Raw genomic sequence first — 25,116 nt, 5'->3', positions numbered from 1 at the left:
CACCCACTACTTGGGATGCTCCCAGAGATGATAAAATCCCTGACCTGGAAAGGTTGAAATCTAGATGGGATTTATATCCCCTAGTAAAACCACAGGCCTCTCTCTCTCTCGTGGTGATAAAAATAAATCACCCTTAAAAATAGAATGACATTAATTAAAAATAAACCTCAAAATGCAGGCTGTGCATCACAGAACTACAGTTTGCTCCCAGCCTGGCATGGGAGCTTCTCACCAGCTGAAGGCTGGTCAACAGCGATGAATGTGAGCCATGTCTGGGGCTCTCTCCTGGGGCAGGGTGTCCAGCAGGTACTTCCAGAGGTCTCATTGTCAGTGGATGGTTGCTTGGTAAAATTTGGAAAACTGCTCTGAAAACCTGCAGCCTCACCAGCAAGTCCTGCCCTGCCCCTGGGGATCCAACTGGCACAGACAGGAGAAAGGTTCTGGTTTATCCATGTGCAAATTGCCAGGATGGAGAGAGGGGGAAGAAACTGATGTACATTTTGGGTGAGGAAGCTGACAGTTCAGAGCATGGCTTCTCTGCCCTCCATCACGGGACTGGCTCAGAGCCCCAATGTGCCCAACGTGCCAGGACCACAGAGATCTTCTGCCTTGCTCCTCCTGCTCTGGCTGTCACCTCTGAATAGCTCACAGACCCTTTAAACCCGTTTCCTTCTCCCCATCCCACTGCCTTCTCTCCATCCAACATCCAGGATGTGCCAGACTTCAATCAGCATCAGGCAGAGGCATCGCCACCCAGGTTTTGGCCAGATGGGAAGCAGGGATGGGAGCTGTAAAGCAGCAGCTGAGGTTAGGACCCAGCACGGCGCCGGAGCCGAGCACCTCCCAAGCTAATGAGCATCACTGCCTTCCCTGCAAATGAGATCTGACATGTCCTGCTCAAGCGTGGGGCATCCAGCGAGAGGGAGAAGCTGCTCTGGTGCACTGGGGATGCACAGGGAGCAGCAGCAGCTGCTGTGGGAGAACACGAGACCATGCAGGGGCCGTATCAGCCCTACTTGGTGCCAGCGAGCAGAGCTACCTCCATAGGGTCTCCTTGTGGTTTCTGCTGGCAGCAGAAGTCTTTCCTTCCTCCTCCCGTGGACCTGGGGAGAGCTGAACTGATCTTCTCTCATCCTCAGAGCTGTCTGCGTGTTGCTGATGTTTAAAATGATCCTTCTGTGCTGAGCCACGCGGGTGTGAAGATCCTCCTCCTGCATCACCTCCACATGCCAGGGAGCTGCTGCCACCTCCCAGCCCACCTTGGGGCTGCAGGTGACACCCAGGGCTTGCTGGCATGGGGAACTGGCCAGAATAATTTCTGTGCTGTGGCTATGCCTGTCGGTGCCTTCATGCAGACAAGACTTGAGAACAAGGAGTATGAAAACAGAACATTGTCTTGACCAGGAAAATGGATTTATGAGACCTAGCTTAGTATTTGCATCTCAGCTGAGAAGGGAGAAACAAAAGCAGACCTCTCCTGCCAGCCCCCAGCACGCTCGTAGCTCCCAGCTCACAACCTGGGAGGGTTTCTTCCTCCCCAGCTGCCATGCATTAGCGGCACAGCCTACGGCAGCGGGATGCTCAGAAGAAGCCTTCTCCTCTGTGAGCTGTCCCTCTTCAAGTCCGCCGAAAAACCAGCAGCCAACACGGGGTCACACACTCACGCATTTCCCACCCCACAGACCCCCTTCATTCCCTCGTTGCGCTCTTGATCTTTTTGTGTTCCCGAACGGCTGCAGATCCCCGTGTGTCACCCGGGAGTGAGTGAGCCAGAAGGAAAGGTGCCATTTCTCCTTTGTAAGAGTCCCAGCACAGCAGGCTGCTGCTCCGCAGGGGTGAATCTGCGTGCAGGCAGGGTGTGCTCAGTGAAAAACTCATCTGTGGGTTGGGAAAGATAGCAGCAGTGTCTGCAGCTCCACAAGGCAGGTGGAGGAGAGATCAGACCTAGGTCATACTAGGCAGGAGCACAGATGGGAAATGCTGTGCTCTGCCATTAAACAGTTGAAGGAAGACAAGGGATGGTGATGGGGCAAGATCATGGGTAGGTTTTCCAAAATGGACAGCAAAACGGCACAGCTTATAGGCAGCCAAACTCCACATGCCTGCTGTCGCCACACCAACGAACTGATAGATCCACTATTTCTTATCCCCATCCTAGCACCCACCTGCTTAACGCCTTGTTAATGGTGGTCACCAGTGTGCACCCTGTTGGTACCGCTCCGTACCCTGTGCCTAACACCAGGCTAGCGTGGGGCTGAGCCAAGCAGGCATTGGCAGACCTAGAGACAAACCTCCTCCCTTGCCTCCCCAGCCTCTGAAGGGTCTTCTCTCTTCCCAGGCCTCCCTTACCTGTCTCTTGGTCGCACAGCTGCTCACAGGCATCGGTGGTCCTCTGCCCACAGAGGTCTCTCACCCCAGGGTGACGTGGCATTGATCTGGTAGTAAAGGGACAGCTTGGCTGGGTTTAGCCAGTCGGAGATGTCCAGGTAGCTGCCTTCGCTCACAACGAAGCTGCTGCCTAAGGGTGGAAAAAAAAAAAGTGTTAGGTGTGCAGAAAAAGGAAAAAAAAAAAAAAAGTAAAAGAAAGGAGCATGTCACAAGGAAGAAAAGGGATATCTTAAATAAGGCACCAAGGAATTTGTACATGAGGCAGCAGAACTTCTGAGTTACTGCCCCATCATTCTCCACAGCAGAGCCCCTGCTGCAGTGGGTCAGACCTTGATACTCCAGTACCAATGGGAGAAACCAGCCCTGCAAAGGCTGAGAATTGGATGAGGGGCATGGGCTGGGGTGCTGTGGGCTCCTCAGTCTTCTCTGACAGATTATTAAGCTATTTTTGCTCTCTGGTGTCTGGTTTCTCTTTCATGCTGATTGGGAAGAAAAAAAAAAAAAAAGGGAGAAAAAAAATTGGCCCAGTATCAGACACACTGTTCCTCTATAGCTGGTGTGATGTTGAGATCAGCAAAATACTACTGGAATCACCAACACTCAAACCAAAGAACTTCATTTGACTGTGAAGTTCCTCCATACAAACACCCCAGCAAAAGGTGTGAGTGGTCCACCAGCTGGGAGGCTCCACTGCTGAGATGCTCCCCCCATCCCAACCCTCCCAGTATCACGAGATACTGGATTTGATTTCCAAATCTCTGCAGAAATGTGGACAAATGCAATTATTCTGACCCATAAGATCAGAGCATCACGTCCCCAGCTCACGCAGGTGGTGTCCACCAGAGATTAGGATCCCAGAAGCAGGACAGCAGCACCCCAGCCTGTCCCCACTTCCCTTCTCCTAGCTCAAGGCAGCAAACTGGCCCAACACAACTCGTAGCATAGAAACTCCCTCACTCTCTCCCCCGAGAATTAGAAGAGAATTCCTGCCAAAAAAATCTTTCCTTACAAAATCTTATGTTTCTTTATTTTGTGAAATGTATTTTTCCCCACTGGCATCTGGGAATATGCATCATCTAATTAGCCAAATAGATTTTCAGTTCAGCCCAATCATTTCCTTATCTAACATCTGAGGCCCAGCATCGCTTGGGGGATTTTGCAGGCACAGAGGTCCTCATTAACTCTGATCTTCAATTACATTGATTATAAGACTGCCTCCATAATAGTGCTGCACAGATCAGAGGGGAGCCAAAAAACCTCTGCCATTAAGTGGTGTTTTAAAAAGTTACTGGGGTAAAAGCCTCTAAAAACAGGGGAGAAGAAACCTTCAGAGAGGAGTAGCCAAGGTGAACTGCCAGGTAAGCCAGGAGATAGCAGGCATCCTTCCAAGTGCTAGGACGTGGAAACAGGGGCAAGCTTTGCAGACACTACCTGAAGATTCAAATCCTTCTTAGTGATTACACAAGGATGGCAAGTCTATAGATCCAGGGTGTTATTTTCCTGAAACTTGACGGCTTATATCACTTAGAAAAATAATGTCTAAGTGCCTTACTAAGCACTGCAGAAGTTCTTAGCTCAATGAAAGCCAAGAGATTAAAAAAGCAGAAAAAAAAAAAGAAATATAGCAGCAACCACCCCACATGAACCTGCTTGAACATAAACTTGCAATTTCCTTTTGAATGAGAATTGCAGATGCTTTAGGAGGCAGGAGCCCATCTCGACCTCATCCTACACCACATTATCCACACAAAGGACAAGAAAGCAAAGCCTAAAGTCAAACATTCAGGAGAGCGACCCTATTTCCAGGTATCCTGAGATCTCAGCACCATAAAAATATCGGTCCTAATTTATGTGAATTCAAATTGTTTATATTGATACTGCTTATACAGATGCATCTCTACGTTGATAGCTGAGGAGTGCAGCCGAACTACAGACTGCACAAGCAAACAGAAATGAGAGCTGCAGTTGCTCTGGGGACCCAGCGAAGCAGGAGCCTGGATCACCAGGGCTGCAGGAGATGTCTGTATCAGCCACACGGCAACAGCAGATTGCAGGGCAAATGCCACAACACCAGAGGAGAGCATCGAAATGCCAAGCTCAGAGATTTCCTTAGAGCCACCTAATTTCTTCTGTTAATTATCGTCTCTACCATCAATATTTAAAGACAGCTTTAAGTACCAATGGTAACTATTGCTGGTTTATTTTACCAAGTGAAAATGCGTTATGAACCCATTGGGAGTGTTTACATCCACATAGCATCCTGTCAATCTTGCTTGCTTGCTTGTTTTTCTAGCTTCCTAGCACGGCTCAAGAAGCACGTAAGTGCATTTTGAGGCTCAGTTACAGACAACTCCCTCTGTGCCCAAAGACTGAAGAGCAAAACCACCAGCTCTTGATTAAATCCTTACTTAATGAACCCCACTTCTATTTAAAATACAGCCAGAGTAAAAGTAACAGAAGCAAATCAGACATAAAACAGTCGTATAATTAGGATTCGTAAAGAGGAAGGTGACTTGAGCCATCGGAGTGCCCTGGCACAGGACCTGCCTGGTGGAGGGGACCCAGCGGGTGACAGCAGGGAAGCTGTCCTGGGACAGGCTGACTAGAGCCAGGTGCAAGTTTGTTGGGTGAAAAAAAACACCACAGATTTGAGAAGCTTGAAATAACTTGCAAATTTTGCTTTGTCATATTTTTTACACAGAAAGACCTTCTCAAATATAATGCAATTGGAACTGAAAGAAAAGAAAAAAAGGAAGTGAAAACACTTGAATCCAAAATCCCTGAATTCAAAGTTCAGTGAAATATTATGTTTCCTCCAATTCAAGCTAAGGAAAAAATAAATAAAAAAGCTGGGGAAATTGGAAGTTCTAGTTAATTGCAAACACTTCCTTTTCTTCCTAGGAGGAGGAGGAAAGAGGGGACAACTTCCAGCAAGGAAACTTCTCACATCACGGCCCAGAGACGGGTAAGGCTGTGAGATGTGTTCACAGATACACTCCTCACCTTCGCTCCTACTGAAAACATAAACAAACAAAAATCCCAACCTTGATCCTTTCATAGCTTGCCTAAAAAAAATAAAATAAAAAAAAAAGCAGGAAGAGAAGCTTTACAAATATTTTGAAAGCTAAAATTCTGAAGATTTCAAAGCCTTTCTTACACAACTTTTCTCTTTGTTTTCAAAGAATCCACACACATAAAACAGTTTTCACAAGTCACCAGCGTGCACTTATCAAAAACATCTTGAAAAGCCAAGAAGGGGAAGATAGAATATCAAATCCTTTCAGAAACTACCGAGAACAAACATTTTCTAAGCGAGAGCCATTTCAAACACCTTCAGCTTGTCAGAAACATCTGCCAGATCTGCCTTCTCCAATGCGCGGCCTTTCAGCGGAGGTAACAGAAGAGGACAGCACCAGGGGACATGAACCCCATGGGGACATGAACCCCACGTGGCGCACACCGCCTATGCAACAGTGGGGGAAGCCCCAGCTTGAGCTGTCCTCTGGAGATGTGCTTTGAGACCCACAGACCCAGCTGGTTCGCCCTACGCCCGAACCCGGCCTCCAGGTTGAAGCGCACCCACAGGGACCACGGGGAGCAGGTCCCAGGAGATGCCATTCCCCAGCTGACTGCCTTAAGCTCAGCAAAATTCCCCTTAAACACAGACATTTAGGGCCCAGGTTAAAGCAGCCAGTAGCGTCACATCAGCCAGACAAGGCAACACAACAGCAGCAGCTCCCGACCTGCCACCACCTCCCCGTGGTGTAGGACACAGCCCTTGAGCTCCACAGGCTTTATGAGCAAGACTGCACCCTATACTGGCACCAAGGGGAATTTCACTACAAGGCTGTGCAATGCCAGTGCTTCAGGGGATTGTTTTGTTTGGGTTTTTTGCGTGTGTGTGTGTTTTTTCCCCCTTCGTTCTCAAATGCTGATCAAAGCCGGACCCGCTCAGACTGCATCCAAAGTTCGCGTCTCTCATGCTGAGGTCTCCTTCAAAGTTCAGTGGGACTGCTTAAGCCTTGACAAAAGAACCTTGAAGTTTTGACATTTCAAAAATCATTTTCCAGAACAAAACAGGATAAAACAGCTCAGAAGAGCTATCTAACACGGGAAAAGAACAAAGCGCCCAAAAGGCAGCCAAAAGGGTTTGGCTTTTCCTTTCTCTCTCTCTCTTTTTTTTTTTTTCAAGGGAAGAGATCAAATAAAACATTTTTTTTTTTTTTGAAGAATTTCTGTTTCTTCCTCCCTCCACTCCTTTTGTCTTCTTTGGTCCACTTGCTATATCTTGGACAACGAAACTCCCTTTTATCTAAAATTAGTATTTTATGTTTGAAAGATATGGGAGGTCATGCGACAGGTTGCTATTAATGTACCCATCCCTGCACTATCTTACAATTGTAATCCTGTTAAAGATTTACTTATTTTTTTAAAGACCACAGGAAGGATTATCCTCTTGCTCCATTCTATAAGTACAAAGAATAATTCAATTTCTTTAGAGACTCTCTTTTTCTTGTAAAACTTGAAAGAACATTTCCCAAAGAGATAACTCCTCCCCTATCAGCTCTTCCCATTGATCAGCTCTCACGCTCCTATCCTTGTACTGGGGAATAAGAAATTTTGCTTCTCAAATCTCTTTCAGGAAATTCAGAGGAGAGACAGACAGATGCTCTGTTCCCAGGACACACACACCTTGAGCTAAGCAGGGCAACAGGGCTTGGTGCAGGGTTTCATCCACAGGCTAATGCAGGGCCAGCTCTACCACCCCTCTCCTGCTTAGCACAAAGCTGGACAATTTTGGAGTAATCTCCATTCTGCCAAATGAAATTCTTAATTCCTTCTGCTAAATTGAAACCAGGAATAGTATCACAGTGGATTCAAATCCACAGTAGCCATTTCTGTTTTGGATAATTTTGGAATGATTTCAATTCTGCCAGATGAATTTCTTAATTTCTTCTAAACTGAAACCAGGAATAGTATCACAGTGGGTTCAAATCCACAGTAGCCATTTCCTTTCATTTTTCAAACAGTTTTTCTCTTGAACAAGTTAAACACCTAAACAGAAATTTTAGTAAGCTTTTAAAAGCACAAAAGTCTATACATACGTCTCTCTTTTCCATTTATTTTTTTCTATCAGCCAAGCTGAAAATGCAGCTCATACCACACACAGGGCTTGGCTCCAGGAGGTATTTTCATCACCTGAACTCTGTGCACGGCCGTGGGCTGCTGGCGCCAGCGCTCCCCAACCTGCAGATGTGCGAATCCGGAGCTTCCCATGCATTACAAACGCTGTCAATCCTCACGTTTTTCACCCTGGCACAGCAGAAGCAAATTAGCGATACAAATCTGTATGTAATTACATCTAAGACTAGAAGCATCTTTCCTGTGGGAGGAGCGGGGTTACATTTTAATTGTTAAATCACACTTGTTTGGTAATTTTGACAGATTCTTTCTTTGGATTTTCTTGGAAATCAGTCCAGATTTCACCAGGGATGAACTTCTGTCAAAGAACGCATGTATTTCATTTTGTACAGCAAGCGATCACTTGGGCACCTTTCCCCAGACCTGAGTGGAACCAAAACACCCACATGCAAACGTGCTGCGGCTTCACCTCCGCAAGACCTGGGTTGAAGCCACCAGCACCAAGCCCTTGAAGTAAGGGGCCCCTCTGCCTGCTCCACGGTGTTATCAGGCACCAGAACTGCCCAGGTGTCAGTACCAGCACACTCACGTCCTTAGTAGGCATCTGGGCTAGCAATGGCTGAGACAAATCAGATTCGTGAAGCACAGCTTCTCTTTAATGCTCTCTATCTCCAAACTCCCTCGCTCCAGCCTGGGGCTATTCTGCAGCAACACTCTAGATATTGGACAAGAGTTTGGGGAAATCCATCCTAAATCTGATCACTCCGCTAAGTATCTGATGGATGAGCTATGATAAGCTTTAAAGAACATGAAGTGTGTGTGAATGTAAGAGATTTTTCAGCCAGCACCAAGACCAAACATTCCCCCCAAGGCTGCAGAAAATGCAACCGAGATGCAGCACACGCAAAATCAATGCACCGTAGGACCAAGGTGAGCCACCACCTGCTCATCACAAGGTTGGGCATAGCCAGTGACACCACTTGGGAGAATTATAGAGTAAAGTGGCACGCTCTCGGCTATGCAGCCTCAGCAGATCCTCTTTGCAGTGCTGCTTATTGCTGCTGCAAGTATCCCGTGAATTGCTGCTCGAAAGCAAGCGTGGCCTAAGCCAGGTTCCTAGGACTGACCCACCAGCACTCTTCTGAGACAGGCAGGGTCTCATCCAAATACAGATGCCCAGGTTTTCATCTCTCCTTCCTATGGAAGGGAGCAGGCTAGCTGGCCAAATACACTCTGCCTTATTGCACTCTGCCCTCACCGTCCCTTCCAGATCAGGGAATGAACGGTGCTGGTGTGAGCTCGGCAGGCGCTGGGCGATGCCACCTCCCCAGTGCTGGACGCGTCCTGCCTCTCTCAGGATGCCACAACCCCCATCTCCAAGCAGGCCCTGGCTGACACCATCGAAACATCACCACCAGTCCCCCAGTTTGCTTCAATAAATCCCACAAGGGACTGAGGAAGAGGCATTTTCCTTCCCTTGCAAGCAGAGCTGCCCCGGCACGGGGACAAGCCAAGCGCGGGATCACAAGCCTGTCACAGGCACGATAAAAACATGATGTACTTCAGCCTCCGGAATCTTATTAGTTCCTCATGCAAAGAGTGTTCACGCCGTAAAACCGTCTTGGAATCCCTTTGATCCACGCTGATACAGTTTATAAATTGGTGTTAATATTTAGAGTTCATGTCTGGTGATGCTGCAGCCATTTGCTCGCATTTTCTTGCCAGCCAAGCAGGCTCAGGAGCAGGAGTGAGTTGTAACGCAGGCACGGAGATGACCCAGTGATTAAGAGCTGATGAAATTAAATGCAATCTGCAGAGCTGGCCCCAGCACAGCCACCTCGCCAAAAACATGCTGTGTTTGGGGCAGCCAGACCCGGGGCTGGGGCTGGCAGTGCTGCTCCTGCCGAAGCACTGACCCGCATCTCCATGCAGCAAAATGGGCATTGCTGCAGTAGAACAACTCCAGGCTGAGAAACAGAAAAGCCCAGTTTGAAGCCAGCCCTTTCTTTCTGCTGATTTCAGGGGGGCTGATGTGGCTGCGAATGGTTGGGGAGCTCTGGAGCCCGGCTGCCGTAGGGGAAAGCTCTGAGGGATGGAAATCTTTGAGACCCAAGCCCTTCCTCCATCCTTCTGGTGCCAAGCGGGGATGCTTCATTTGTAAATCAATGAACATCTCCAGCTTTTCCTTTGCTGTAAAGCAGAGCCCAGCACTGGGCCGCTCCCGACCGCCTGCATCTCTCGTTGCTGCTTATTTCTATGCGAGCGCATGCGCAGCACGTGCCGAGCACACGTGAGCCAGCGCCTGAGGAACCAAACTAATGCCTGGTCACCTCTGAGGGCTGCACAACGTTAAGCAGGAGATGTCAAAAGCAAACAATTTAAAGCAACAAATTTAATTAAAACCAAAATGAGAAGTTGTTGCGAGTCCAACAATTGCAGTCTACAGAGCTCAGTCAATCTTTGGGGAAAATTAGCAAAAGCTGCTAATAGCAGCATCCAATTCCACCGGCGTCTTGGAGGAAACAGTTGTAGGGGGAAGGAAATGAATAATCTTCAGATGAAACAATTACTGATCAGCTCTGTGACAATCACACACCATCATCATTCAGGCGGGCAGATGCAGATGCATGAAGCTTGGGAAAAATGCCCCAAAGCACAGCTTCCTCCAGCTCTGCCACCTTACTAGCCGCTCACGCCTAAAGCACTGGCTCGGGTTTGCACAGCTGCCGGTAGCCAGAAGAGCACCAGAAAGCAGCAGTGCTTCAGCCACCCAGGAGGGCTGTTCCCAGGGATGCTCGGTTTGTTTTCCTGCCGCCTCGCTTGCAGGGCTGGCTGGAGGAGCTGGTGCTCATCCCGCGGGATGCCCCCACATCTGCAGCTGGGCTGCAGCTGCAGAAACACCGGTGCTCTGAGCAAAGCCCACTGCAAGCATCCCAGCTGCACAGGCCGTGCCTCTGCTCACTGATTTTCAGAAACCACCCTGACCAAGCTCAGTGCTGTCCCAGACAGAGGTAGCACCACGTTTTCCCCGGCACACATCTCCAAAGAGGCGGGAAGAAGGTTGCAAATGCCCAGAGATGCCTCTGAAGCACCAGAAGCCTGGTTTATGTCCTTTACTTTATTCCCACTTATAAAACGAAGCCCTACAAGCCCCTGGTTAAACGTAGCTCTTCCTTCCTTCTGCTTGCCATGGAAGACCTCGCCTACCTCTCCCACTAAAGTATCCCGATACAAACATCCACCAACACCATATATAACCTCTTTGCAGGCTATAAAAATGGGAAGCTTTAATTGATACTATATTTCAAACTGTTGTGCAGCAAGGACATACTCCAGGCTAAGTCCTCTAGGGTATCTTTCTCCAGCCCTGCTTTCCCTGCAAGCAGCTCCCATTGCTCTCTCTCTACTTTTTGAATGATTACTTACAAGAGAAAAACCCTCCTGAATGCACAGAGCTGAGTGGCTAACATATTCATAAGGGGTTTTATTGCTCAGATGGAGGGACTCTCTTTTCTTTTTCCCCCCTTTGATGCTGCTAAATGTTCCTCTAAATAATGCTTTGCATTTCCACGTCCTCATAAAAGCCACCGCAAGCCTTCCTATAAATTCAAGCCTGCTCTGAAACGGGCATGATGCCTGCTGCTGGGTGCAGGCAGGGGCTGCATAGTTCCTGACACCAGGGGGACACACGATTTCCATGCCCTGGAGCAGTGGCAGAAGGGAGCGGAGGCTGCTTGAGCCACTTGGGGAGGAACGAGAAAGGAATTGGAGGCCTCCCTGCCCTCCCAGTGTAATGCAACCCCCTGCAGCACCAAGGGCAGGGACAAAGCCAGTGCCTTCCTCAGCCCTATGACAACCCCACAAGACCCGTGCAGCAAAGGAGGCTCCTTGCAGTGCACCACAAGAGAGGCTTTATGGGCACGGATGTGTTTCTCGGAGGGGAAGCCCCCAGCCTCCCCCTGGCAGCCAGGGCGGCAGAGAGCAGCGGCGCAGCTTCTGCCAGGCTCCTGTGCAGGTGGCTGCCCTGGGAAATGAAGAAAGAGCAGCTGTACAAACCAGTCAGTAATTGTTCAGAGGGGAGCGAAACAGTGGGAGAACCCATCAAATGAACACAAGGAAGAAAACGAACCAAGAGGGAGAAACAAGGGCAATAGAGACGTGCTGGTTATTAATACTGCCGGTGATAATCTGCCCTCCCACCCTTCACTGCCAGTTGGCTTCTTGTCCCAGCCCTTCCCCTGCTCTCTCCCATCCTCCAACTCTAACAGGCTCAGAAGCTTCTTCTTCCAACACCACTGCTTGTTGCAGGGGGGAAGCTGCTCTCCCCTGGGGCTGCAGACATTTGGTGGGGCTTCTCCCCACTCCTTTCCCCAACTTGGTTTAGGATCCTGGCGCACCAGAGCTGGCTGACATCTATTTATTTCCTTAACAGATGAGTCTTCATCTGACAGGAGAGGGATTGCTTTCAGCCTCTGTCTTTGTTCGGCTTTTCCTGCAGAGGTGTTGGTAGCTTCTCTTTTTTCAGATTTTCCTTGGCTACTGGCATCTATTGAAATACTGCATATCAAACGGGAATTAGAGGGCACCCTTCTCTTGTGCGGGAACATCTCCCACGAATGCACCTTCCCCGCCCGCTCACAGAGCCTGCCTTATCGTCACGCAACGTACAAAGGAGAGCAGCTTAAGGATGCAGACTATTTAAGTGCACGGCAGCATTAACGAGACGCTGGGTGCCGTGTGAGCAGCTGCTTTAAGACTGATCAAAGCTCCCAGCCCCATGTGGGCCAACGTAATCAGCTCTGCCGCCGCTCCACCCACATGGCAATAACCATGCCAGCACCCCCCGCCACCCCCTCCCACCCCCCAGCCCTGATATTTGGCAAAAAGCAGCATTAAGAGCTGGAAATGAACCCAGTAAGCCAGGAACAGGTCCCCTCTTTGCCACCAGTGTAGGACTCCGGGTGACAAGCCACACGCCACCTCCCCAAACACAGCCAGCAATGGTTTCCGGGGTGCCATACAGATTTCCAAGCCCAGCTCAGTTCAGTGTTGCCTTTCAACGTTTCCTAGCATTTTGCTGCCAGTTTGGTGCTGCCTTGGGATTTGTTGTTAATCAACTAGAAGGGACAACTTTAAGAGCTTTCCTCTTCCCAGGCAATGGACTCCGCCACCACATAAAACGATGAGATTTCAATAAAACTGATAGCCACTGCAAAATGTCTTTGCTGCTTCTGTATGAGGAATTTGACTGTTTCCCATAAAAATATTTAAAAAGTTTTTGCAGTTTGTAATTATATTTTACAGTTTCATTACAAAGCTCATTTTAATTCTTTGCCAAACCGTTTTTACCAGTCCTCTTGCCACTTTCTCTTTAAAGAAGTCATTAAGTTGGAACTGGAGATCATCCCATTTCCCCCAGTTTCAAGGATATTAATCTATTTTATTGGTATTTCGTTGTCATTTCCATTCGACTGTTCTCTGTATTTGCGTAATTTGCATTGCCACTCCCTTCCTGGTGAAAAGCACAGACTCGTCTTTCCACTTTAACTCTACGGAGTCGCATTACATTTTGTTTTATTTTAGTTTTCGAGGACGCAAGCCTTCCGTGGGCCAGAGGCTCTGCAGGATGCTGGAGCCTATTCCCACCACTGCCTTCCCCCTGGCCTTCAGCAGGGCTCCTGTGCTCTCCCTCTCTTCTGCGGCTGGTTGTGGGCTGGGGACAGCGCGTCCCTCCCAGCCTACGCGATAACCTGGCCGGTGCCTCGAGGGACGCGAGTTGATACTGGAGCAGCCTCATTTCCCCAAAGCAAAATGAGTTTCTGTTCTCCAATTGTTCGGAATAAAAATCTGTGAAAACTACAGAATATTTATCTGCAGCCTGGGCAGTACTTAATGCCTTTTAGAAGCAGGTCAAGGCGTAGCCAAGTCCCTTATTTCAAGTTATGCCTTTTTCAGCTCTCCACCCCTCTAACAGTCCGTTCCTCCAATCTGAGGCCACAAAGCAGACACTCTCCTCCTCTTTTTCTTAATAACCAAGCTTTAGCCATGAGGGCAGCCTCCAGCCCCTGAGATTGGATTGCAATTTCCAGAGCCAGCAGCTAAGGAGCTTCCCGAGGGGGCAGAGCAGCGGCAGCCTTCCCACCAGCACAGGGCACCAACCCGCTGGCTGCACACAGCACCCATCCCAAAAGCATCGTTGCAGGTGCAGACACACATGCGTGGTGAGGCTCCGTGCTGGGACTGAAGAACCCACTCTCATCAAGGCTGAATAGCATTTAAAACAGACCAGGGAATCCCTCTCTGTCATGGGGGGATGCTTTAAGCCCCACTCTTCCACACTGCTGCACCTCATTAAGCATCTAACTCTCCCCACTATGTTCACACCCCCGAGGGACACCCTCCATCCCAACCCCACTGGGTGGATGGGAACTAGCACGGGGCTGGGAGCAGCACAGTTCTGGCAGGGAGAAGGTGTACCCTCAGCACGCCCCAAGCAGTCAGGCGAGCACGGAAGCTGAGGAATTGGAACTGACTGAATAATGGGTCCCATCGGCTGGAAGAAAATGAAATTTGCCCTCGTGCTACTGAAAACTTGCACTTGACGCTCACTGCACATTATAAAGAAAAGGTCAGTGAAACACAACAAATGCAAGGAGCCTAGTCGGAGAAAGCAATAAATAGTGACAGCAGCCCCCGTCTAATTTTTCAAAGCATCTCTGCCTTTGCTCAAATACTACCAGTTTCACTCTGCACTGCTGCGAGGGGCTGGGACAAACAGATCAGCTGCTGCAGGACAGGAGCATGCATATGCGGGCTCCCGGGGCTCATCAGTGAGTCCAGATGAGAACAGGAATATCTATCAGATATGTTTAGTGATAAAAACAACAAAGGTGCAACTGAGAAGAGGAAAGTTTACCCCCATGGTGTGGTCCTCTAGAGATGCCTGCTAAGGTGCTGACTCAGGGAGGCTTTAGGTAAGCTATAAAGAGAGCGGCTGCTGTGGGGTGAAGGGGTTCTGATGCCCATGGGGTCTTACCATCGGCGATGAAGTGCTCAGGTACATGAAGTGTCACCTTTACAGTCAGCGGGCAGGAGAGCTGGGAGCCGCACACCATGGCAAGAATGCAGGAGCTGACCGCAATGAGGGTCAGGGCTGTCTTGTTGATGGGGCTTTTCATCGAACCTGGAAGGCAAAGAGAGTGGTGGGTGCTGCGGGAGGGACCCGCCTCGGCACCCCCACCCCAAAAGGCCCCCCCAGCTTGCTCTGCTTCCCCCTGCCCCATGAAGACCAGAGCTCCTGGATCCTTCACACCCTATTCTTCCCATCACGGTTTGCTCATGGTCCTGCAGGCTCCTGCAGCCAAGCCCCAGGCAGTTTTCATCAGCCTAGGTTTATGTGGCAAATTTTATCAAGTCACAAAAATAATCAAGCCAAATCCGAGGGCTGCTGGTACCATGGCATCATTTACTCTTGCTTAACACCAGGAGAAATCTATGTCTATAAATTTTATATAGCATTGCTGAGTGTTAATTATTTATACAAATATGTATAAATATTCAGTCATCACACAGGGACTATGATGAACAACAAAGCAACCTACAGAGCCAGCCGCTTTTTACAGGCAGCGGAGATTACAAGAGAAGTTTTATTTTGTCAGTCACAGAAGCTTACGGTACCTTCAAAAAAAGCAGCTCACAAAGGATTTTGTTACAAGTGCCAACTCAACACTTTCCAACACAAAGAGGGGCTTCTGAAGCCAGCACCTGGACGGGAAGTGGCTCACCTGTCCCCAGCTCTATGGCCACGTGCTGGACACGTAGGGTAGGGGATGTCTGCATGGAGTAGCCATCAGCTGGGGACATCCCCGTCCTGCTCCTCCCCTGCTACTCTGTGCAGACCTGCACGCACAGACAGCCTTGTTTGGCACCTTGTGTTTTATTTTTTCTTTCTTTTTCCTTTCTTTCTTTTTCATTTTTTCTTTCTTTCTTTCTTTTCTTTCTTTCTTTCTCATTTATTTTTTAAGCAAATGGAATTATAGAATCATAGAATAAGGACAACTGAGGCTGCGACAAGGAGACTAGGAAGCACCAAAAGGGACTTTATGTCTTGGAAAGATGCTGAAGGGATCAGGCCTTCTTGTTCCGACTACAGGAAGCATCATGCTCACAGGTTCTCATCCTCCCGAGGGATTTCAACCACCTGGACGTCTGCTGGGAAAGCCACATGGCAGGCAGTAAGCAATCCAGGAGACTCCTGGTGTCCACAGAGGACAACTTCCCTGTCCAGGTACTGGACAAACCAACCAGAGGAGAAGCATTACTGGACCTGGTGCTCACCAACGCGGAAGAACTTGTTAACAAAGTTAAAACTGGGGGAAGCCTAGGTTGCAGTGACCATGCCCTGGTTGAGTTTGTGATCTCGAGGGATATGGGCCTGGCTGATAGCAAAGTCCCTGAACTTCAGAAGAGCCAACTTCCAGCTGTTCAAAGAATTAGTGGATAAGATCCCATAGGACACAGTCCTTAGGGACAGAGGATCTGATCAGAGCTGGAACTCTTTAAGGATATTTTCCTTGGAGCACAAGAACTATCCTTCCCATATGCAATAAATCAAAAAGGGAAGGTAGGAAACCAGCATGGTTGAACAAGGTCCTGATGGTCAAACTTAGGCAAAAGAAGGAAATGCACAGATGGTGGAAACAGGGCCATGTGCCCTAGGAAGAGTAAAGAAATGCTGTCTGGATGTGCAGGGATGGGATCAGGAAAGACAAGGCACTGACAGAACTAAACTTGGTGAGGGAGGCAAAGAATAAGAAGAAGGGGTTCTACAGGTACATTGGCCACACAAGAAACACTAGGGAGAGTGTAGTGCCTCTGACAAATCGAGATGGAGAACTGGTACTGACAGATGTGGAGAAGGCAGAAGTACTTAACAACTTCTTTGCCTCGGTGTTCACTAGTGGTCAGGCATCCCACATCTCTCGCGTCCCCGAACCTCTGGGCAGGGGCTGGGGGAGCAGAGTCCCTCCACTGTAAGTGAAGAGCAAGTTCAGAACCTCCTGATTCCACTTAACAACTACAAGGCTATGGGCCCTCACGACATGCACCCCAGGGTCCTGAGGGAATTGGCTGATGTAGTCACCAAGCCACTGTCCATCATATTTGAAAAATCATGGCAGTCAGGCGAAGTCCCTAGTGACTGGAAAAAGGAAAACATCACTGCCATTTTTTAAAAAGTGTAGAAAGGAAGACCTGGGGAACTACAGACCAGTGAGCCTCATCTCTGTACCTGGCACGATCATGGAACGAATGCTCCTGGAGGCAATGTTAAGGCACATGCAGGACAAGGAGGTGATCTGGGACAACCAGCATGGCCTTGCCAAGCACAAATCGTGCCTGACCAATCTGTTGGCTTTCTGTGATGGAGTAACTGCATCAGTCAACAAGGGAAGACTGACTGATGTCATCTACCTGGACTTCTGTAAGGCCTTTGACATGGTCCCACATCACATTCTAATCTCTAAATTGAAAACATATGGATTCGAAGGGTGGGCCAAATGATGGATAAGGAATTGGCTCAGTGGCCACACCCAGAGAGTGGTGGTCAATGGTTCTGTGTCCAAGTATGTTCAGTACCCTCAATCTGACCGGACCCATATCGGTAAATACGTTATTGGTGAATCTGTGACTGTGAATCCAACCAGACCCACAACGGTTAATCAGCTACACCCCTTAACGCGACAGCTGGAAAAGACCTTCACGATCACCAAGCCCAATCAGCAGCCTGACCTACTGAGTCCACTCACTAAACCTTAGTGCCACATTCAAAACATCTCTTGAATACCTCCCAGGATGGGGACTTCACCATGTCCCTGGGCAGTGTATTCCAGTGCTTGACCAGCCTCTTCACGAAGAAATCCTTCCTGATATACAATCTAAACCTCCCCTGGTTCATCTTCAGACTGTTTCCTTATACGCTATCACTTGTCATCTGAGAAAAGAGACCGACACCTTCCTTGCTGAAACATCCTTTCAGGTAGTTGCAGGGAGTTTAAGTAAAAGCCAATGGAGAACTCAAACATCAGCAGGTCTAGAGTTACAAACTCACCAGCAGTGTTAGGATGGCTGAATCAGGTCGTCTACAGTGTGCTGGGACAGACCAACCCCAGACGACAAGGGGAAAGGATGTGAGACTGGGCAATGAAGACACGTTTGGGAAAGACCTGGCTGCTCCATGAGATGCAGATGCTCTTGTTCAGTGCAGGCCAGGAGCAAGCATGAGCCACCCTCTGATGATGGAGAGGACCAGGAAAAACCATCCCCTGGCCTCTGCTACCCAATCTGTGGGTCCCCAAGCAGGGGAAGTCCCAGCACCCTGAGGCCTGGGAGCTGCACGTTGTTCTCCCCAGCCTGGCCCCTCCATCAGCATCATGTACCAGGATTGCAACAGACACCTCGCTGAGCAGTCGGTCTCTTCAGCTCCGCACCTCCTGAAAACTTTGGGGAACATGGAAATGCCACCGAGAGGGCATGGACCAGCAATACACCCAGCTGCTGCACAGACTGTTACAGTGCAGCCAAGATGACCCAGCTCCTGGCAGACCTGACCGTGTGCCTGCCGAGGATTCAGGCAAGGACACGTCTTTATTTTTGGAACCTGATCCAGCTCCCCCCTCCTTGCTCTCTGCCATCGTTATTTCATCAGCAAAGCAAGATTTATAAAGCATCTGCTTAAAAATTGAATGGGAAATGCATCTAGCAAGTTAGCACTCGCGTGTTTCACCCTATAATTTCATCAAACCCACTTAGAGATGCGGGTGCCAGAGCAGGGAACTGGCGTCCAGGCTGAGCCCGAGGCACAACCTGCATTTCCCAGGCCAGCAGTGTGCCCCAGCAAAGCCTCCCCTGCAGCAGGATGGAGCCTGCACAGTGGGTGCTGCTCCTGACACTTGCAGGACAAGAGAAGTGGCTGATCTGCTGGGAAACACCCCACCACTGCGACCAACAGGAGTACACAAAATGATTATTTATGAAGCATCTTTCACTTTCCTTAAGCATGCATCATCTAAACAGCTTTCCCACCTCTATTTCACAGCTTTATCACCCATCTCCCATGCCCTCCACCTTGCGATGCCCCTTTTTCCTTTCCAGTCTATTCATATCATTAGCGTAAGTTAGCACCTCCAAACTCATCCTCTTGCAGGGCATACTGTGCCTGCCACAAGCCCTTCTTTTGGTTGGCACTGCTAAACTAATGCAAAAAGAGAAAAAGAAGGAAAAAAAAATGGAGAAAAGCTGCCATTGAGATAATTGGACACAGTCAAGGATACAATAGAGCAGAGAACACTGGATGTTACCACTATAAATCACCTTTCAATCCAGGGTCTTAAAGTGCTTTGCAAACATTATGTCACAAATCCCTTATGAGTTAGGCAAGTATTATCCCCTTTTTACAAAGAGCCTGAACCACGGGTACAACAGCAGCCTTCACCACCCTGCAGCAGAAGCCGAGCTGGGATTAGGGTCTGGGGGCTCCCATCCCCATCACCTCCCCATCGCTTCTTCTCTGTCTGTGACTAAGAGGAAAGGTGCACAGGGGCCTGAAACAGCAAAAAGCCCATTACAGCTCAATGAGTTTGAGCTTGGCTGCCCAAGGGAAGGGACAATGTGCTGCAAGTCTCCTCTCACTGCCTTCCTGGCTTCTCTGCCTCCCGCTTCCTGCTTGTTTCCACCACACTGCTAATTACTGACCTCTAGAACTGCCTGAAGTTGGCTGTCACCAACTGAACCAAATCCACGGGAATTCTGCTCGAGCAGAAATTTTGTTTCCAGCTCAGCTCTTTATTGCTTACGACCAGTTTCCTGCCAGGTTTGAAGGCAGGCTATTAGAAAAGCAGATCCTTTCCTCCCTCTTTAAACAGAGGTACACTTCTCGTTTTCCATCCCATCGCCTGCCCCTCCGACCACTGACACTCCAGCAGAAGTGTTTGAACACCCATCTGGAGATATATAGTTGAGTGCCAGCCCTCTGAAAACACAGCTGTATTCTTAACAGCCCATTGCTAACTAAACAAACCTCAACAGGTTCACCAGAGCTACGTGCTCCTGTTCAGGATGTGAAACAAAATGAATAATTCCTTCCTTGTCCTGGGGGTGAGATCCAAACCGGCTCAGTAATTCAGGAGGAGCTGTGCCTGGGCACTTTCCCTCCTCCCTTTGTAATCTCTGGGCTTCGAGGAAAGTGTTTAATGTGCAGATTTTAAAACTCAGTTCCACTGAACTTCTTTAGCTACAGGGAAGAAATGCAAGACCTTCCCAGGCAGAGGCTAGGACTCAGGAGCCCGTGAGATCCTCAGCACACAAGCTAAGTCTTGGCTTGGGTATTCTGTGGTCCAAAAAAGCCCACAGTATGGCCAGGCATAGCTGAGACCAAGCTTGCTCCCCTGATTCTTCTGCCCTAACAAATCCTTGCTATGTTGAGATGCTCTCACCCTGTTTTTAATTAAACAGGTCTCTGCTGTGCTTTGTATGCTTTCAGCAGAGCATGTGGGTGCTCAAATGCTCAGTCTTGGTTTTAGCCTAACTTTCAGGGAAAGCAATGGGGGAGGCACCTCTGTGAGGCTTGACACCCTAGCACTAGGAGAAATAACCTCCCCTTGAGCCCCAGGCTGCAAGAACAAAGGAGACAGGAGCAGAAAGAAAAGACAAACTGCTCTGGTTTAGGGCGGAATCATACCTGAGAAGCTTTCTTCTACCAGCCCAATTAATCACAGCTTAATTAAGACTGGCAGACAGGAGTTCAGGAATCTAAACCTCACTCAAAGCCTCTGAACTGAGTGCTGGAGCAGCTAGGGCAGTGGTTGAAGGCCTCTGGCCCCTTCCACCTTCCCACGTGGGATTTTTTTCCCCATTAAACACTGGTGCCAGTTAGCCCAGCTCCAGCCTCACAGAGAGTGTGCGAGTCCTTCTGCAAACAGCTCAAAACCGGCTTGCAGAGCACCAAATTCCCCCAAAGATTTTGCACCTGCTGCAAGATGAAGATAATTTCAGAGTCACCAGTGTAAACACTCTGCAAACAGACCCTCCAAATGCACCGTGTCTCCTTGGAAATATAATTTACTTGTGCAGTTAATTACTTGCTGCTTTGTATATTTTCCCTTGCCCACCTAAAGGACAAGGGTGGGAGAGATGCACCAACAAAACTCCAGGCTCGTTTCTTTTTGATATTGGCAGTGCTGCTTAAATTCAAGAAAGAAGAAAAAAAAAAGGTAAGTTCAGAACACGTATGGATTTACAAGCAACACGAATATCCTGTGCTCTTGGTAATATGATGTTTCTAAATCAGGCTCATAAATACATGCTTGGGAGATTAGTCTATAAAAAAAATAAACTTTAATTACCCCATCTTTATCAGCACACAGCCCATAGTGTTAGCCATATGTAGGCGTTAAACGCCAAGTGCTTCACAATCTTCCCCACCCCCCGGAGATAATAGCATAATACAGCATGTTTTGAGGCTACTTGGATATTAAAATGCATTTCTATCACCCGAGAAAGACAGGGATATGGAAACCAAAGCAGCGGCACAGCAAGAGGCGGGACTGCTTAGCAACGCACCGCACAGCCACCGGCACGGGCACCACAGCACGGACACCACAGCACGGACACCACAGCACAGCCACCACAGCACGGACACCACAGCATGGACACCACAGCATGGACACCACAGCATGGACACCACAGCATGGACACCACAGCCACCACACCACAGCCACCACAGCCGCTCCGGCACTGCCAGCAGGGCCTGGCTGCAGCCGCCCTGGGGTGCGGAGCCCCTGAGCAAGGCCAGGCCGCAGCGTGCCTGTGCTCTGCACTGCTTTTTGCACGTCAGATGAGTTCACCGCTCCTAATGATGCTTCTTTATGTTCCAGCAGAGGCTCATTAATATGGTACAACAGCGTTTCCAGGACAGCCTCACACACACAAACATCTCAAGGTGTTTTACAAGCGGGAGATCATGTTAAATCAAATCAAATACCAATCAAGATAAGCAGCAGTGGTGGCAGGCTGCTATGGGCACAGAGCATCCCACACGCTGGTCTCACCATCCTCCTCCCCACCCCTTCCCCACGCCAGGTCCCAGGCACTGCTCTCCCCTTCCTCCTGCCAGCCAGGGCTCCCCTTCCACCTCAGGGTATCCCTCTTTCTCTCACACACCCTCTGGGGTGGGACGGGAAATCTCCTTCCAGCCAGGAACGGCTCTCCTGCACCACCCGACCTTCTGGCACCCCTCGTGGACTGCTCTGCCCCAGCACCCCGTCCCCAGCAGGGGATGGATGTTGCTGCAGGGAGGTCCCCAGCCAGCATCTGGACGGTGGGGCAGGAGCTCAAGCAGGCCTTTCACTGCCTGCCCTCTCAGTGAAGCCTCGATCCTGTCCTCGAGCGGGTGCCTTCTCCACCACCACCCTAGCGAAACGCCAAGTGGAGACGACCGTATCCACAGACAGGACCTGGGTCAGGGTTTGGTCCTGAGCCAGCAGGATGGAGAAGCCCTGACCTTGCAGCTTCGGTCCCCACTCTGGGGACACTGGTTGCCTGGTGAGCACCCCCCCAGCCCTGAGACCACAAGGAGGCATGATGGGGAAAGGAGGAGGAGATGCCTACATTGTGCAGCAGACGGGGGAGATCAGATTGTTCTGGATTTATAGAGGGTTTGATCTTGCTAAGAGCGTGCTGAATCAGATTAATACTATTAACGCTTATGAATTACCCATTAGCAGTTAGCTGGGCTGCAGCACAGGAGGCTGCAGAAAAGGCAGTTGTGGGGTGGGGGCTGGCGAGAGGAGGCCGGGGCTCGACAAGGTCCTGGACTCAGCAGCTGAGCCCCTGTGTGCACAGCAGCCTGTATGCCCGGCTCTTGCTCACCCCCAGCTGCTGCCACGCTCCTGGAGCATTAATGCGCTTGTACTGAAGGGATGCATTCGTTTTGTATTTACACAGCTTCCAGCGGTGATCCCCCCTTGCTCTAACATACAGCGCCTGCAGCTTGGAGGGAGATGCCGCAAGCAAGAGTCAATGGGGAGGAGGAGGAAAAGGGGGGCGGGGGGGGGAGTGGAGGGAAAGGAAAAGCCCTGAAGGCCAGCATGGATGAGGGCAGTGAAGGAGAGGGGAGAAATGGAGAAGGCAGAGGTGGCACAGGTTGGCGACTCCTTGGGGACCCGCTAGCCTCACCAGGGCCATTTGCTCTCCTGATGTTGTTGCTTTTCTTGAATTTCTCTGGGCATGTACAATTCAAATCAATGAAGTCAGTTTTGCTTTCATGTTCTCAGTGTGGAATTGGTTGGGATAAGATCACATTAAAGAAACAGTTACATATTTAAAGCCAGAGACTGCCTGCACTGGAATTTTCCTTCACGCAAATCAATGGAAACACTTCTCTCAGAATTAAAGTCTGTTTTTTTTGTTTTGTTTTAAACTCCAAATGAGTCCCAGTTTTACACTATACAAGCACAAAGGCAAATCTGAGTGGAAGGCTTTATTTCAAGGAGGACGGAAAGCAATTTTCAATACAGCACAATGAAAACATATTTCCTCCAGGAAAAGAAAAGTAATCATTATCTAGAAAACAGCTCGCACCAAGTCACAGCCCAGAGAGGATTACTCCCAGCGAGCACCGGGCTGGGCAGACGGACTGACTGGGGAGGCTGGGGGTGAGATGAACTGGGGGCTGCGGTGCCCGTGGGGCAGTGCTCCACGTCCCTGCTGGGTCTCCACCATGCCCTTGCCACCGCCCGCAGAGCCAGGCTGCCCTGCGGCCACGCCACAAGCCAATTGGGCTAGGATTTCCAAAGCCAGCCATGCAAAAAAAGGCTAACAAACACACACTTCTTCCTCCCCTCCCTTCCTTCTGGAACAGATGCACAATAAAAACCTCTGCTCTGCAGGAGCTCCCCAGGGCTGGAGCATGGCAGTGCCTCAGTTTCCCCAACAGGAGTGAGCTTTCCCAGCAGAGCCCTGACATATGCTGCCCTCTGCCTCCTCCCACTGCTCTCCCTGCTCAATCAACGATAGGAACAAATCGCACCACGGGTGGGGAGAGCAGCGGCACTGCAACACCTCCTCCTCTCCGCTACCCGTGAACCCCCCCCCCCCCAGTGTTTGTGTTGTACTTCCCATGGAACAAGAGACTTGTTACCATGCGGAGGGCGACAGCGGAGCGATTAGTGAAATTTGTTACCCGCATGCTCTGAACAAAATTAAATTAAAAGTGCTGCTTTGCTGTCAAGATAAGGGCCAAGCCGGAGAGATAATTTTTCACTCTCAAACACTCAATTACTCGCGGAGGCTGCAACAGATACAATCAAAAATAAATAAATAAATAAAGAGGCCCAGGCTGCCGCTGGGAACAGATGTAAAAGCCGTTATCTCCAGCACAGTCTGGGGATGTTAAAGAGCCTGAGGCTGCCACAGCACCAGGACTGCTTTAATTACAGACCCCTCTGCTCCCCAGCCCATGCTTTGCAGCTGGCTCCCCGTGGCGGCCCCTTTCCCCAAAAGCTGCTGGAGCAGCCCAAACTCAGCTCCCCTGCAGGAATGGCATCAAACTGTGAAGGAAAGCAGTGCAGGGGCGGCTATTTGCTGATGCAAAATAAGCCATCGTGAAAAAGCACTACGTTTGTTTGCTCTCTGGAAAAGTGGCTTTCACAACAGACCTTTGGTAGCCAAGAAAGAATGTGAAGTCAGCATCCTGCACCTGTCCTGTGGGATGGGGGGACAGGGGGTGCACCCCAGCGCTCTGCGAGGTAAGGACGTATATCACAATGCTACCCAGAGGTGTGGGGGTGTCTGGGTCACAGGGGTCGTCCCCTCCTGGGTGCTCTTATCTGACCTTACAGGCGGCAGCACAGTTCTGCACACCGTGAAGCAGCCGGGTAGGTGCGAGCCACCAGGTCTTCCCCGTCTGTCTGTGCTGGCAGGAGGGCTGCGTTTCCTTCCCCGTGGAAAAGCAGGCAGGAAAGCTGCAGGAGCTGGGGCATGGCCAGCCCTGGGAGAAGACACACTGAGCGCAGCCCAACACCAGGAGGCACAGGACAGGCTGATTATTCCCTCTCGCCAGTGTAAGCAATGAAAAATGACATGTTTGCATTATCACCTTTTCTTTCCCATTTGATCCCTGACGGCGTCCCTGATGTGCGAGGGCTGCAGGTGGTCCAGCAGCCACTGCAGCTCAGAGCAGGGACACAGCTTGCCGAGGGCCCCAACGGTGGCATGGTGACACAGTGACATGCTGCCCACACCGCTGTCCGTCCCTGGGAGGGCTGAGTGCGTGCAGAGAGACGTACCCAAATTTTATTCTGACTTTTGTTTAATTCTCCATGAAATAATAAATGTCTGCTGCCTCTGGAGACAGGAGAGGATCAAAGTGAAACTTCCTCACATGTAACAGCCCCTGAATAACTAACATTCCCTTACAAAAGGCCTTGTTTTATACACCAAATACAGAGGCAGATCAAAGCTCATCTTCTCATTTCTCTAACGGCTCTCAGAAAACTTTACAAGCCATCAAGGCACAAAAAGCATGCACAC

At 49.7% G+C, this 25,116-nt stretch overlaps 1 protein-coding gene across 1 annotated transcript in view; it reads right to left on the bottom strand.

Moving 5' to 3' along the window:
- Window positions 1–25,116, bottom strand: part of ASTN2 (astrotactin 2) — a 338,016-nt gene that overhangs the window by 193,121 nt on the left and 119,779 nt on the right. Inside the window, 3 exon segments of the mRNA XM_050714656.1 lie at window positions 2,350–2,413; window positions 2,415–2,518; window positions 14,567–14,713. Of these exon segments, the coding sequence (XP_050570613.1) occupies window positions 2,350–2,413; window positions 2,415–2,518; window positions 14,567–14,713 (315 nt within the window).

Source organism: Cygnus atratus, chromosome 19, assembly GCF_013377495.2.
Source record: "Cygnus atratus isolate AKBS03 ecotype Queensland, Australia chromosome 19, CAtr_DNAZoo_HiC_assembly, whole genome shotgun sequence".
NCBI lineage: Eukaryota > Metazoa > Chordata > Aves > Anseriformes > Anatidae > Cygnus > Cygnus atratus.
This window is presented reverse-complemented; position numbering and strand designations above follow the sequence as displayed.